This window comes from Hyperolius riggenbachi, chromosome 11, assembly GCF_040937935.1.
Source record: "Hyperolius riggenbachi isolate aHypRig1 chromosome 11, aHypRig1.pri, whole genome shotgun sequence".
In the NCBI taxonomy this organism is placed as follows: Eukaryota; Metazoa; Chordata; class Amphibia; order Anura; family Hyperoliidae; genus Hyperolius; species Hyperolius riggenbachi.
The window spans coordinates 117926303-117942534 of record NC_090656.1 but is presented as its reverse complement, the minus strand read 5'-3'; the positions used below and the strand labels follow the sequence as shown (position 1 = coordinate 117942534).

The window sequence follows — 16232 nt, the reverse complement described above, 5'->3', positions numbered from 1 at the left end:
GAGAAGAACATATAAGTCTGGTTGTCCTATTCAAGATGGACTGTATAGAGAGTCTAGTTACAGGAATACAGGAAAAGGATGTTGAGAGATAACATGAACATGTAGCGAATGTGTGGGGGTTTCAGGGATGAGAGGGGACATATTTAGGAATAGGGATGGCAATGCTCTGGAGAACTCATAGAGAAGCATGTGAGCAGTTTGTTTAGCTGATAGATTTGTAAGGCTCTGATTTGCTGGTCATGATCATGCGTTAACCCAGGAAGTCATCACAGCAAATTAGAACCTTACAAACCTCTCAGCTGATCAAACTGATCACATGCTTTTCCATGAGTTCTCCTAAGCATTGCCATCCCTATTTAGGAAATATTACACAGCTGGAAATGCAGGTCCTAGAAATGTGTTGAGAATGGGCGAGGAGTGAAAGCACACAGCCCCGTAACACATTGATGTTGCTAAATGCCTTAAGTTACCAATTTGTCCTATCACCTCATGCTAGCTGCTGCTGCTGCTGCCTCTTCCTATTTCCATTCCAGAAAAAGGCATGATGTACTGAAGTGTAGAGTGCATATTACCACCGGGATTTGAGAAGTTTTTTTCTCCTATAGTAAGTAAGCCTAACTTGTGAGACACAAAATTATTGATCCCTTTACAAATGAATGGCTTATGTGTTAACAAATGTACAGTATACTTACCAAAATGGTTGTTATAGTCAGACACTAATGCCTATATTTCACTGTGAGTCACCGTGTTTTCCCCACAGTAATTCACTAGCAGAATTGCAGTCTATTGAATTCAGTAGACTGCTTCTGAATTCATGTGTGAGGGAAAAAATAGTGCCGGCAGCATTATCCCTGACAACGCATCCAGATCTTTCTAACTGTGTATTGGCACAGCTGGGAGATTTGGATGCAAACTCGCATCAGCACAAGTGGAAACGTAGCCATCATAAATGGCAATTCAGTATTTGAATTTACTGCCAAGCATCCTATTGGTCCAACAACAAGCATAAAAGCTACATAAACACCTTCAGGCTGTTTACAAAAAAATAAAATAAAAATGAAATGAAATGTATTGTGACACTATGTACAAAAACATATCAAACAAGGAAACCACAGTGTGATGGGTTGTCAACCATTCCGTAGGGTTTATACAAAGAGTGATGTCTAAAGTCAGATCATATACTGTACATAAAGCTCACACACACAAAACAGATTGCACATTGCAATACAGGTGTTATTTTGAAGCACACAAAAACACACTGTAAACATCTGCACAATAATATGAAATATACTGACAATAATTGAAGTATACTGAAATAAGGAAATTATGGAAACTAAGATTTTATCAGTCTTCCGAGGCTGTGTGTATATATATATATATATATATATATATATATATATATATATATATATATATATATATATATATATACAGTATATATATACAGTATATATATACAGTATATATATACAGTATATATATATATATATATATATATATATATATACAGTGGGTTGCAAAAGTCTTCGGCCCCCTTGAAGTTTTCCACATTTTGTCACATTACTGTCACGGACATTAGGTGAACCTCCACCCCAGTCTCAAGTCTTTTGCAGTCTTCAAGAGGTTTTCTTCCAAGTTTGCCCTGTATTTGGCTCCATCCATCTTCTCATCAACTCTGACCAGATTCCCTGTCCCTGCTGAAGAGATTCACCACCCCCCCCCCCCCCCCCCCCGAGTATGATGCTGCCACCACAATATTTGACAGTGGGGATGGTGTGTTCAGAGTGATGTGCAGTGTTAGTTTTCTGCCACACATAGCGTTTTGCATTTTGGCAAATAAGTTCAATTTTGGTCTCATCTGACCAGAGCACCTTCTTCCACATGGTTGCTGTGTCCCCCCCCCCACATGGCTTGTGGCAAACTGCAAATGGGACTTCTTATGCTTTCTGTTAACAATGCCTTTCTTCTTGTCACTCTTCCATAAAGGCCAACTTTGTACAGTGCATGACTAATAGTTGTCCTATGGACAGAGTCTCCCACCTGAGCTGTAGATCTCTGCAGCTGGTCCAGAGTCACCATGGGCCTCTTGACTGCATTTCTGATCAGCGCTCTCCTTGTTCGGCCTGTGAGTTTAGGTGGATGGCCTTGTTTTGGTAGGTTTACAGTTGTGCCATACACCTTCCATTTCTGAATGATCGCTTGAACAGTGCTCCGTGGGATGTTCAAGGCTTTCAAAATCTTTTTGTAGCCTAAGCCTGCTTTAAATTTCTCAATAACTTGATCCCTGACCTGTCTTGTGTGTTCTTTGGACTTCACGGTGTTGTTGCTCCCAATATTCTCTTAGACAACCTCTGAGGTCCTCACAGAGCAGCTGTATTTGTACTGACATTAGATTACACACAGGTGCACTCTATTTAGTCATTAGCACTCATCAGTGTAACGATTGGTGTAACAGAGAGAGGATCTGATTATTGGTGATCTGCAGTATCACCAAAAATACAGATATATTACTAACCTCTGGACACCTGAGTGATATGAGTGTTTGGTGCAACAGTAATACTTTGAGGACAATACCTGGAGAACAGGTACAAAGGCAGTAAGGAATACTGCACTAGAGAACAAGAACCTAACAGTAACCTGAGAATCTCCCGAAGGGAGGAGTCAGGTTGGGAGTAGGAAGGACCAGAGCGTGAGTGACACCAATAGGAGGATGTCACTGACTGATCTGTGAACTATCTCTTAACAGGGGAGATAGCTCTCGAGGTCGGGCAAGCCAGGTAGGCAACACACGGACATATAAAGTACAAAGACAGAAGGCTGATTTGGTAATCCTAAGGCACGCAGGGATTGGCAACAGAGTATCAGATATAGCAAAGTACCGAATCAGTGATCAGAAGAGAGGTCAGGAAAGCAGAAAGTCATAACAGATAATAACAATGCCTAGTCTTGGGTGTGAGCTCCGTGATCATCAACACCCTGGAACTAGTCTGAAGTATAACAGAATGGTAACACAAGTCCCTAATCTTGGGTGTGAGGTCCGTGATCATCAACACCCTGGAACTAGTCTGAAGTATAACAGAATGGTAGCACAAGTCCCTAATCTTGGGTGTGAGGTCCGTGATCATCAATACCCTGGAACTAGTCTGAAGTATAACAGAATGGTAACACAAGTCCCTAATCTTGGGTGTGAGGTCCGTGATCATCAACACCCTGGAACTAGTCTGAAGCATAACAAAATAGTAACACAGATTCTGACAAAAAGGTCTGAGTGCTTCCACGTAGTGATCGCAACGGCAGACAACCTGTGAATGACCAGCACCCAGTATATATAGCACAGCGCTCTCCAGCGCCTCCCCTAAGTGCTGGACCAATGGGAACTGGTAGAATCGTCAGCTGACCGGCTTGGTCAGCTGACTCCCTTCTGGCTGTCATAAAAGTTCTGCCTCTCAGCGCGCGCGCGTGTCCTTCTGAACCTGTGTGGACTAGCAGTCCCAGCCACACCAGACATGTGTTGTGTACCACCCGCTGCACTGGACGCGGAACCAACCGCACCGCTATCAGGGCATGCGGTGGTTTCTCCGCGTTCAGCCATACTAGCAGATGTAGGCCTACGCGTGCAAACCGCCACGTTAGACGCGGAATCAGCCGCCTTGTTCTGAGCACACGCGGCAGCTTTTCCGCGTTTTCTCACAATCAGGCAATGTCTATGGGCAACTGACTGCACTCAGATCAAAGGGGGCCGAATAATTATGCACACCCCACTTTGCGGTTATTTATTTGTAAAAAATATTTGGAATCATGTATGATTTTCGTTCCACTTCTCATGTGTACTCCACTTTGTATTGGTCTTTCATGTGGAATTCCAATAAAATTGATGCATGTTTGTGGCAGTAAATGTGGAAAGGGCAAGCAAAATGTGGAAAACTTCAAGGGGGCCGAATACTTTTGCAACCCACTGTATATACTCAGTATGTTCTCTATTTAAGGATTAAAATACAAAAATACAAATCTAGAACTCTTTACCTTTTTGAATGTTGATGGAACATGGATGAATAATATGTGCAGGAACATTATTACAAAGTTGAGCGCTCTTCCATGAATTTGCAAAAACAACCAACTCCTGTACCACCATTCCTGCTGGTGTGTTGTAGTCATCAAACTGTTTATCATTGAAATTTCCACAGAGTCCTGTAGATTAAAGTATGTACAATGGTAAGTAACAAAGTGTATCATTTTCAATCAACTATTGATTCACAGAAAATGTTGAGTTGTTTGGTATCTACACAAACAGGTCATGGCTGTGCTGCCTGAGATAATGCACTCTCTGCACCCACAGAAGATAACCTCACAGTCAGGTCTGGGTCTCATTACAGTAACAGTTCAACATAGGTCCACTTTAACTCCGAACAAGGTAGGTTGTTCAGTTACATAGGTATATTGCCCAGTAGAGTTAGGCCCCATTCACATCTGAGCGTTTTGCCGGCGATTTCGGCAACATGCTCAAGTGCTAGCGCTTTTTAAACGCACATTTGTATCCTGCACCATTTTCAGGCGATTTCCCGGTGATCGCGTTTAGTGCTATAGAAGCGCTAATCGCGATCGTGGAAAAATCGCCAAGTGTGATTAGCGATTTTTTTCACTTTAATCGCTAAAAATCGCCAGAGCAAAACACTAGCAAAAGTGCTAGCATTTTGTGTTTTGCTAGTGTGAATGGGGCCTTAGACTCACCAGAAAAGGCATATGTGGTTGGTGTTGATGAGCTTATGTGCTAATTGCAACCTAAATCCCTATTTTTGTAGCAGAGTAGGACAGTCCCTGTTTTAATACAGAGTTCCTGTTTTAGCCTAGGTTCACAGTGGTCATTTGCATAACTCACACATTAAGGTGGCCACTAACGGTTCAATTTCTAGCGAAAAATCGTTCGAGCGATCAGAAATTCTGATCGGACGAAAAATCGTTCACTACACCATCAATTAATCAATCATTGCTTCCTATCTATCACGACCACCAAGAAAATCCAAATTTTCATTCGATGAAAATTCATTCGGGCGACATTTTTTTCACTCGTTCATAATCGATTGTGTCCACCAATGGAGATTATTTACAACCAATCCGATCAGAATTTCTGGTCGCTCGAACAATTTTTCGCTAGAAATTGGACCATTAGTGGCCAGCTTTATAATGACTGTGAACTGCACTGGAGACTGGCCATAGACTTTAACCACTTCCCGACCGCCGTATTGACAAATGGCGGCCGGGAAGTGCACCCCGCAAGGACCGCCGTATTGACAAATGGCGGCGGTCCTTGTAGGGGCATGGGCGGAGCGATCGCGTCATCCGTGACGCGATCCTCCGCCGGCGCCTGTCTCCGCTCACCCGCCGCAACATCCCGCCGGCCATACGAAAGCGCCGGCGGGATGTTAACCCGACGATCGCCGCATACAAAGTGTATAATACACTTTGTAATTTTTACAAAGTGTATTATACAGGCTGCCTCCTGCCCTGGTGGTCCCAGTGTCCGAGGGACCACCAGGGCAGGCTGCAGCCACCCTATGTCGCACCCAAGCACACTGATTTCTCCCCCCCCTGCCCCAGATCGCCCACAACACCCCTCAGACCCCCCCCCCCCTGCCCACCCCCCAGACCCCTGTTTGCACCCAATCACCCCCCTAATCACCCATCAATCACTCCCTGTCACTATCTATCAACGCTATTTTTTTACCCTCCCCCCCTGCCCCCTCCTGATCACCCCCCACCCCTCAGATTCTCCCCAGACCCCCCCCAGACCACCACCCCCCCTGTGTACTGTATGCATCTATCCCCCCTGATCACCTGTCAATCACCTGTCAATCACCTGTCAATCACCTGTCAATCACCCATCAATCACCCCCTGTCACTGCCACCCATCAATCAGCCCCTAACCTGCCCCTTGCGGGCAATCTGATCACCCACCCACACCAATAGATCGCCCGCAGATCCGACATCAGATCACCACCCAAGCACAGTGTTTACATCTATTCTCTCCTCTAAACACCCACTAATTACCCATCAGTCACCCATCAATCACCCCCTATCACCACCTGTCACTGTTACCCATCAGATCAGACCCTAATCTGCCCCTTGCGGGCACCCAATCACCCGCCTACACGCTCAGATTGCCCTCAGACCCCCCCCCTTATCAATTCGCCAGGGCATTATTTCCATCTGTCCTTCCCTGTAATAACCCACTGATCACCTGTCAATCACCCATCAATTACCCCCTGTCACTGCCACCCATCAATCACCCCCTGTCACTGCCACCCATCAATCAGCCCCTAACCTGCCCCTTGCGGGCAATCTGATCACCCACCCACACCAATAGATCGCCCGCAGATCCGACATCAGATCACCACCCAAGCGCAGTGTTTACATCTATTCTCTCCTCTAAACACCCACTAATTACCCATCAATCACCCACCAATCACCCCCTATCACCATGTGTCACTGTTACCCATCAGATCAGACCCTAATCTGCCCCTCGTGGGCACCCAATCACCCGCCTACATGCTAAGATTTCCCTCAGACCCCCCCCCCCCTTATCAATTAGCCAGTGCAATATTTACATCTGTGCTTCCCTGTAATAACCCACTGATCACCTGTCAATCACCTGTCAATCACCCATCAATCACCCCCTGTCACTGCCACCCATCAATCACCCCCTGTCACTGCCACCCATCAATCAGCCCCTAACCTGCCCCTTGCGAGCAATCTGATCACCCACCCACACCAATAGATCGCCCGCAGATCCGACATCAGATCACCACCCAAGCGCAGTGTTTACATCTATTGTCTCCTCTAAACACCCACTAATTACCCATCAATCACCCCCTATCACCACCTGTCACTGTTACCCATCAAATCAGACCCTAATCTGTCCCTTGCGGGCAACCAATCACCCGCCTACACGCTCAGATTGCCCTCAGACCCCCCCTTATCAATTTGCCAGGGCATTATTTACATCTGTCCTTCCCTGTAATAACCCACTGATCACCCATCAATCACTCCTTGTCACTGCCACCCATCAATCACACCCTGTCACTGCCACCCATCAATAAGCCCCTAACCAGCCCCTTGCGGGCAATCTGATCACCCACCCTCACCAATAGATCGCCCGCAGATCCGACATCAGATCACCTCCCAAGTGCAGTGTTTACATCTGTTCTCTCCTCCAAACACCCACTAATTACCCATCAATCACCCCCTGTCACTGCTACCCATCAGATTAGACCCCTATCTGCCCCTAGGGCACTCAATCACCCACCCACACCCTCAGAACGCCCTCAGACCCCAGCCCTGATCACCTCACCAGTGCATTGCTTGTATCTATTCCCCCCTCTAATCACACCTTGCGACACCCATCAATCACCTCCTGTCACACCCTAGCACACCTACCCATCAGATCAGGCCCTAATTTGCCCCGTGTGGGCTCCTGATCACTCGGCCAAACCCTCAGATCCCCCTCAGACCCCCTTCCGATCACCTCCCCAGTGCATTGATTGCATCTATTTTCCCCTCTAACCACCCCCTGAGACACCCATCAATCACCTCCTGTCACCCCCTAGCACTCCTATCCATTAGATCAGGCCCAATACAACCTGTCATCTAAAAGGCCACCCTGCTTATGACCGGTTCCACAAAATTCGCCCCCTCATAGACCACCTGTCATCAAAATTTTCAGATGCTTATACCCCTGAACAGTCATTTTGAGACATTTGGTTTCCAGACTACTCATGGTTTTGGGCCCGTAAAATGCCAGGGCGTTATAGGAACCCCACAAACTGACCCCATTTTAGAAAAAAGACACCCCGATGTATTCTGTTAGGTGTATGACGAGTTCATAGAAGATTTTATTTTTTGTCAAAAGTTAGCGTAAATTGATTTTTGTTTTTTTTCACAAAGTGTCATTTTTCACTAACTTGTGACAAAAAAATAAAATCTTCTATGAACTTGCCATACACCTAACGGAATACCTTGGGGTGTCTTCTTTCTAAAATGGGGTCACTTGTTGGGTTCCTATACTGCCCTGGCATTTTAGGGGCCCTAAACCGTGAGGAGTAGTCTAGAAAACAAATGCCTCAAAATGACCTGTGATTAGGACGTTGGGCCCCTTAGCGCACCTAGGCTGCAAAAAAGTGTCACACATGTGGTATCGCCATACTCAGGAGAAGTAGTATAATGTGTTTTGGGGTGTATTTTTACACATACCCATGCTGGGTGGGAGAAATCTCTCTGTAAATGGACAATTGTGTGTAAAAAAAATCAAACAATTGTCATTTACAGAGATATTTCTCCCACCTAGCATGGGTATGTGTAAAAGTACACCCCAAAACACATTATACTACTTCTCCTGAGTACGGCGGTACCACATGATTGGCATTTTTTTTACACCCTAAGTACGCTAAGGGGCCCAAAGTCCAATGAGTACCTTCAGGATTTCACAGGTCATTTTGCGACATTTGGTTTCAAGACTACTCCTCACGGTTTAGGGCCCCTAAAATGCCAGGGCAGTATAGGAACCCCACAAATGACCCCATTCTAGAAAGAAGACACCCAAACGTATTCCGTTAGGAGTATGGTGAGTTCATAGAAGATTTTATTTTTTGTCACAAGTTAGCGGAAAATGACACATTGTGAAAAAAAACTATTAAAATCAATTTCCGCTAACTTGTGACAAAAAAATAAAAACTTCTATGAACTCACCATACTCCTAACGGAATACCTTGGGGTGTCTTCTTTCTAAAATGGGGTCATTAGTGGGGTTCCTATACTGCCCTGGCATTTTAGGGACCCTAAACCGTGAGGAGTAGTCTTGAAACAAAAATGACCTGTGAAATCCTAAAGGTACTCATTGGACTTTGGGCCCCTTAGCGCAGTTAGGCTGCAAAAAAGTGCCAATCATGTGGTATCGCCGTACTCGGGAGAAGTAGTGTAATGTGTTTTGGGGTGTATTTTTACACATACCCATGCTGGGTGGGAGAAATACCTCTGTAAATGACAATCTTTTGATTTTTTTACACACAATTGTCCATTTACAGAGTTATTTCTCCCACCCAGCATGGGTATGTGTAAAAATACACCCCAAAACACATTGTACTACTTCTCCTGAGTACGGAAATACCACATGTGTGGCACTTTTTTGCACCCTAACTGCGCTAAGGGGCCCAAAGTCCAATGAGTACCTTTAGGATTTCACAGGTCATTTTGAGAAATTTCGTTTCAAGACTACTCCTCACGGTTTAGGGCCCCTAAAATGCCAGGGCAGTATAGGAACCCCACAAATGACCCCATTTTAGAAAGAAGACACCCTAAGGTATTCCGTTAGAAGTATGGTGAGTTCATAGAAGATTTTATTTTTTGTCACAAGTTAGCGGAAATTGATTTTTATAGGTTTTTTTTCACAAAGTGTCATTTTCCGCTAACTTGTGACAAAAAATTAAATCTTCTATGAACTCACCGTACTTCTAACAGAATACCTTGGGGTGTCTTCTTTCTAAAATGGGGTCATTTGTGGGGTTCCTATACTGCCCTGGCATTTTAGGGGCCCTAAACCGTGAGGAGTAGTCTTGAAACGAAATTTCTCAAAATGACCTGTGAAATCCTAAAGGTACTCATTGGACTTTGGGTCCCTTAGCGCAGTTAGGGTGCAAAAAAGTGCCACACATGTGGTATTGCCGTACTCGGGAGAAGTAGTATAATGTGTTTTGGGGTGTATTTTTACACATACCCATGCTGAGTGGGAGAAAGATCTCTGTAAATGGACAATTGTGTGTAAAAAAAATTAAAAAATTGTCATTTACAGAGATATTTCTCCCACCCAGCATCAGTATGTGTAAAAATACACCCCAAAACACATTATACTACTTCTCCCGAGTACGGCAATACCACATGTGTGGCACTTTTTTGCAGCCTAACTGCGCTAAGGGGCCCAAAGTCCAATGAGCACCTTTAGGCTTTACAGGGGTGCTTACAAATTAGCAGCCCCCAAAATGCGAGGACAGTAAACACACCCCACAAATGACCCCATTTTGGAAAGTAGACACTTCAAGGTATTCATAGAGGGGCATGATGAGTCCGTGACAGATTTCATTTTTTTTTGTCGCAAGTTAGAAGAAATGGAAACTTTTTTTTTTTTTTTTTTTTGGCACAAAGTGTCATTTTCCGCTTACTTGTGACAAAAAATAATATCTTCTATGAACTCACTATGCCTCTCAGTGAATACTTTGGGATGTCTTTTTTCCAAAATGGGGTCATTTGGGGGGTATTTATGCTATCCTGGAATTCTAGCCCCTCATGAAACATGACAGGTGGTCAGAAAAGTCATAGATGCTTGAAAATGGGAAAATTCACTTTTTGCACCATAGTTTGAAAACGCTATAACTTTTACCCAAACCAATAAATATACACTGAATGGGTTTTTTTTTTATCAAAAACATGTTTGTCCACATTTTTCGCGCTGCATGTATACAGAAATTTTACTTTATTTGAAAAATGTCAGCACAGAAAGTTAAATAAATCATTTTTTTGCCAAAATTCATGTCTTTTTTGATGAATATAATAAAAAGTAAAAATCGCAGGAGCAATCAAATAGCACCAAAAGAAAGCTTTATTAGTGACAAGAAAAGGAGCCAAAATTCATTTAGGTGGTAGGTTGTATGAGCGAGCAATAAACCGTGAAAGCTGCAGTGGTCTGAATGGAAAAAAAGTGGCCGGTCCTTAAGGGGGGTAAAGCCCACGGTCCTCAAGTGGTTAATACAAAGCCTAAATGCAGCGAGTTAGAATAACGTGATCCACAACTGTGAACAAGCCCATAGAATTTGAGTGGGCAGTGACTTAACATGCTGAATTATTCTACAATGCAACTGACCATTGTGAACAGGGCCTCACTGTAGATTTTAGCTTTTCATCTCATATTATGTATATTTGGTTTCTTCGGTTTCTGCATTTCAACAGAAGTGAGCAGACAGTTCATGCCCCTGTTTATGTGTAGTGATTATTGTCAGCTATAACATGGTGGAGTGCAAAGAGTTAATGCAACTTGCAAAATAGGTTCATATTATCTCGATGCTGATATAGATAATGCATTTACTCTGCTTATGTTATGACCTCTGTGTAACCCATTTCACATTTTAGTATGCAGTGCAGCTGATTTATGAAACTGAAGGGTTGCATTTTCTTTCAGCTTAGCACATCTGTTGGTGTGATTGCCAGGGAGGATACAACTACATCCTGTCAACCAGGGGAGGACTGGGACCTTTTGGCCTGGAGGGAAACCACAAACTAGAGGCCTGGTTTCACTGCAGCCCCAGCCCAAATGACGTCACATGCGCCCCACGTGCTATATACCGCAGTGGTGCTCAGCAGAGCTCGAATATTCGAGTAGCTCGAATATTCGAGCTCTTTTTCAGCTATTCGAGCTCGGTATTCGAGCTCCGAATAGCTGGAGCTATTCGAATGGGCTATCCGAGTACACTCGAATAGCCCATTCACTATTCGAGCTATTCGAGCAACCCGGCGCTATTCGAGCTCGGTACCGAGCTCGAATAGCGTCATAGCCCAGATTGATGTCCTTAGAGCCAATCAGAGGGCTCCCAGGCCCTCTGACGGCAGCCAATCACAGAGGGGGACCCTGGCCAGCCCCTACCCTATAAATAGCGGCCGCCATGTTACGTTTCTCCGTGCTTGCCTGAGACTTGTACAGAGAGAGAGTTGCTCCTTTGTGCTTTGGCTTAGCAAGAGCTCTATTGTGGTCATTTACCTAGCGTTTTTGCTCACATACACCTCCTATACACACCTATATTGTTGTTAGTTATTTAGACATTGTATTTTAGTTAGTAGCTTGTGTGTTACATTAGAGACAGGCAGCTGCTGCATGCTTACAGGTTTAGGCCTCAGGGGGACCTTGCCTCTGTGGGCAGCTGTCCTCTGTTTATTTCTCTCATCTATACCAGTATTTCTGCTGTCCTTTACTAATAGTATTGTAGTTATACTGTACTAGGAGTAGGACACTCACTGACTGTCACTGTTTATAGGCTACTAGCTAGCTCCTGCGTGTGTGCACTCACTCACTGTCTGTGTGTACACACACTCTATTTCCTTCTGATTACTGATAGATTATTGTTAGTTAGTTGTACTTACTTACTACTTACTCTTACTGTACCCGTAGGGACACTCACTGTCACTGTTCATATAGGCTACTAGCTCCTGCGTGTGCGCACTGCACTCACTGTCTGAGTGTACACACACAACACACACTCTATTTCCTTCTGATCGCTGATTGATTATCGTAATTAGTTAGTTGTACTTACTGTTACTACTTACTCTTACTGTACTAGGAGTCTAGGACACTCAGTCACTGTCCATAGGCTACTAGCTCCTGCGTGCGTGCGTGCACTCACTGTCTGAGTGTACACACACAACACACACTCTATTTCCTTCTGATCGCTGATTGATTATCGTAATTAGTTAGTTCTACTTACTTACTGTTACTACTTACTCTTACTGTACTAGGAGTCTAGGACACTCAGTCACTGTGTTCATAGGCTACTAGCTCCTGCGTGCGTGCACTCACTGTCTGAGTGTACACACACAACACACACTCTATTTCCTTCTGATCGCTGATTGATTATTGTAATTAGTTAGTTCTACTTACTGTTACTAATTACTCTTGCTGTACTAGGAGTCTAGGACACTCAGTCACTGTTCATAGGCTACTAGCTCCTGCGTGCGTGCACTCACTGTCTGAGTGTACACACACAACACACACTCTATTTCCTTCTGATCGCTGATTGATTATTGTAATTAGTTAGTTCTACTTACTGTTACTACTTACTCTTACTGTACTAGGAGTCTAGGACACTCAGTCACTGTGTTCATAGGCTACTAGCTCCTGCGTGCGTGCACTCACTGTCTGAGTGTACACACACCCACACTCCATTTCCTTCTGATCGCTGATTGATTATCGTAATTAGTTAGTTGTACTTACTGTTACTACTTACTCTTACTGTACTAGGAGTCTAGGACACTCAGTCACTGTCCATAGGCTACTAGCTCCTGCGTGCGTGCACTCACTGTCTGAGTGTACACACACCACCCACACTCTATTTCCTTCTGATCGCTGATTGATTATTGTAATTAGTTAGTTCTACTTACTGTTACTACTTACTCTTACTGTACTAGGAGTCTAGGACACTCAGTCACTGTGTTCATAGGCTACTAGCTCCTGCGTGCGTGCACTCACTGTCTGAGTGTACACACACCCACACTCCATTTCCTTCTGATCGCTGATTGATTATTGTAATTAGTTAGTTCTACTTACTGTTACTACTTACTCTTACTGTACTAGGAGTCTAGGACACTCAGTCACTGTGTTCATAGGCTACTAGCTCCTGCGTGCGTGCACTCACTGTCTGAGTGTACACACACAACACACACTCTATTTCCTTCTGATCGCTGATTGATTATTGTAATTAGTTAGTTCTACTTACTGTTACTAATTACTCTTGCTGTACTAGGAGTCTAGGACACTCAGTCACTGTTCATAGGCTACTAGCTCCTGCGTGCGTGCACTCACTGTCTGAGTGTACACACACAACACACACTCTATTTCCTTCTGATCGCTGATTGATTATTGTAATTAGTTAGTTCTACTTACTGTTACTACTTACTCTTACTGTACTAGGAGTCTAGGACACTCAGTCACTGTGTTCATAGGCTACTAGCTCCTGCGTGCGTGCACTCACTGTCTGAGTGTACACACACCCACACTCCATTTCCTTCTGATCGCTGATTGATTATTGTAATTAGTTAGTTCTACTTACTGTTACTACTTACTCTTACTGTACTAGGAGTCTAGGACACTCAGTCACTGTGTTCATAGGCTACTAGCTCCTGCGTGCGTGCACTCACTGTCTGAGTGTACACACACTAAATTTACTTGTGATTACTACTGATTATTGTAACTGCTAGTTGTACTTCCTGACTGTTACTACTTACTTACTGTACTAGGGGACACTCACTCAGTCACCTCACCAACCAACCAACTCACCTCATTAAAGTACCCCACTTTTCACCCGCCCTTTTAAAAAACTTTTGTCTATACGCCCAAAACATTGAAGATGTCTGGAAGTGGCAGCCAGCGCGGTTTGGGCAAGGGCAAGGGCAGCAAGGGAATCAGGAGGAGAGGGAGCAGCATTGTGGCAAGCCGCGGCCGCGGGCGCGCCACCATGCACAGTTCCGCAGCAGCAGCAGCGTCAGTGGCTAACATTCCTCCCAGAGCCACTGGCCGTGGACGCCTTGGGCGCCGCCCAGCAGGAGCATCTGCAACTCACGCTGCAGAGACACAGCAGCAGCAGCGTGTAGCACCTGCTCCCATTTTCCTCCAGCCGGGTCGGAAACGTCCCATTGAGGAAAAGGATGCAGACACTGTGGTGCAACTCATGACGGAGGATGAGCAGCCCGCCATCAGCTCTGCATCCGAGGCCTCCACCCTCACCACCACCACCACCACCACCACCACCCCTGTTCGCAGCAGCCGCCCAGCAGGGCCTGGGGAGGAGGCCAGTTCACCGTCAGTTGGCGACCTGTCATTCAGCAGTCTTTTGACCCCAGGCATCATGAGTCAATTGTCTGCTGTTGTTGGCGATTTTGAGGAGGAGATGCTGATGGGCACTTTGGGGGATGAGGGATTGGACAGCAAGACTGTGGCGACAGTCAAGCAGCCCATCCATGCATCAGGAGAGGAGTTTGGGGGGTCCTCATCCCAGCAGGACATGTTTCAGGAGGGGGAGGATGATGATGACCCGGTGACAGACAGAGACTGGGTGCCACCACCTCCAGGGGATGTCGTCCTCAGCAGCTCTGAAGAGGAGGAGGAGGATGCTCTTGTGGGCCTTGCAAGGAGGCGCATCATTGCAAGCATTGGCAGCAGCAGTAGGCAGGTCCCACAGCCTGCTGGTGTCTCAGGCTCAGCAGCAGCAGCAGCAGCATCTGCCAGTACCACCACCAGCCGCACCCAAGCCCCCCAAGCCCCCCCCCCAACCACCACAGGGAGACAGGCAGCAGCGCTTCCATGCCGTAGGGGGATGTTTAAGTCACCAATCTGGCGATATTTCACCGTGCCCACTGTGTTCAGCAAGTACGCCACTTGCAACCACTGTCAGCGGAAGTTGAGCAGAGGTGCAGACCCCTTAAAGTTCTGCACCAGCTCGCTCATCAACCACCTTGCGGCTAAACATTTCCACCAGCATGAGGAGTTCCAGAGGCTGAAGGCATCTGGTGCTGGCAGTGGCACCACACCCATCACTGCACAGCCTTCAGCAGCAGCAGCAGCAACAGCAGCCACCCACCCTCCTGCTCCTCCAGCAGCACCAGCAGGAGTGCGGAAACGCACTGCTCCTCCCCCCTCTGCAACTCCTGCCGCCGACACTGAGGCCTGTTCTGGCAGCCAGTCCTCAGTGGCCTCCTCTGCTGTGTCTGCTGATTCCCGTGTCAGCAAAAGGCCACGCCAGAGCCTTTTGAGCGAGTCCTTCCAGGGGGTGGTTAGGGCTCTGCCTCCCAGTAGCCGTCGCGTGCGGCAGCTGAACGGCTTGCTGGCACGGGCCATGTGCTCCCAACTCCTGCCGTACACGCTCGTGCAGGAGGGGAGCGACATTCGTGCGCTGCTTGCTTGCGCAGCCCCAGACTGGCAGCTCCCCAGCAGACACTTCTTTGCCCGCAAGGCCATTCCTGCACTGCACCGCTTTGTGATGGCCAATGTGGAGCGAGGGCTGGAGCACGCGGTTGGTGAAAGGGTCCACGTCACCATTGACTCCTGGAGCAGCCGCTTCGGGACAGGCCGCTACCTGTCCTTCACTGTCCACTGGGTCAGCTTGGTGGAAGGGGGTGAGGATGGGAGAGCAGCAGCGGGCACAGCAGCAGCAGCAACACAGTGGGTGGTGCCACCCCGCAGGGTCAGGGGAACTGCAGCAGGTTCCTCCGATCCTCTGCCATCCTCCGGCACACCTGGCCAAACCCCCCGCCTCAGCAGCAGCGTGAAGGCCCGCCACTGCCAAGCGCTGCTGCACTTGGTCAGCCTTGGGAAGACCAAGCTGACGGCAACCCATGTGTTGGCCAAACTCCAGGAGCAGGAGAGGATTTGGCTGACCCCCAGAGGCCTCAGAGTCGGAGAGGTGGTGGCCGACAATGGGGCCAATCTG

General features: G+C 46.4%; 1 protein-coding gene across 1 annotated transcript in view; it reads right to left on the bottom strand.

The window, feature by feature from the left end:
- Window positions 1-16232, bottom strand: part of LOC137537857 (mucin-2-like) — a 350759-nt gene that overhangs the window by 235944 nt on the left and 98583 nt on the right. The window contains exon 8 of the mRNA XM_068259807.1: window positions 4024-4188. Within this exon, the coding sequence (XP_068115908.1) occupies window positions 4024-4188 (165 nt within the window). The remainder of the gene's footprint in view (window positions 1-4023; window positions 4189-16232) is intronic.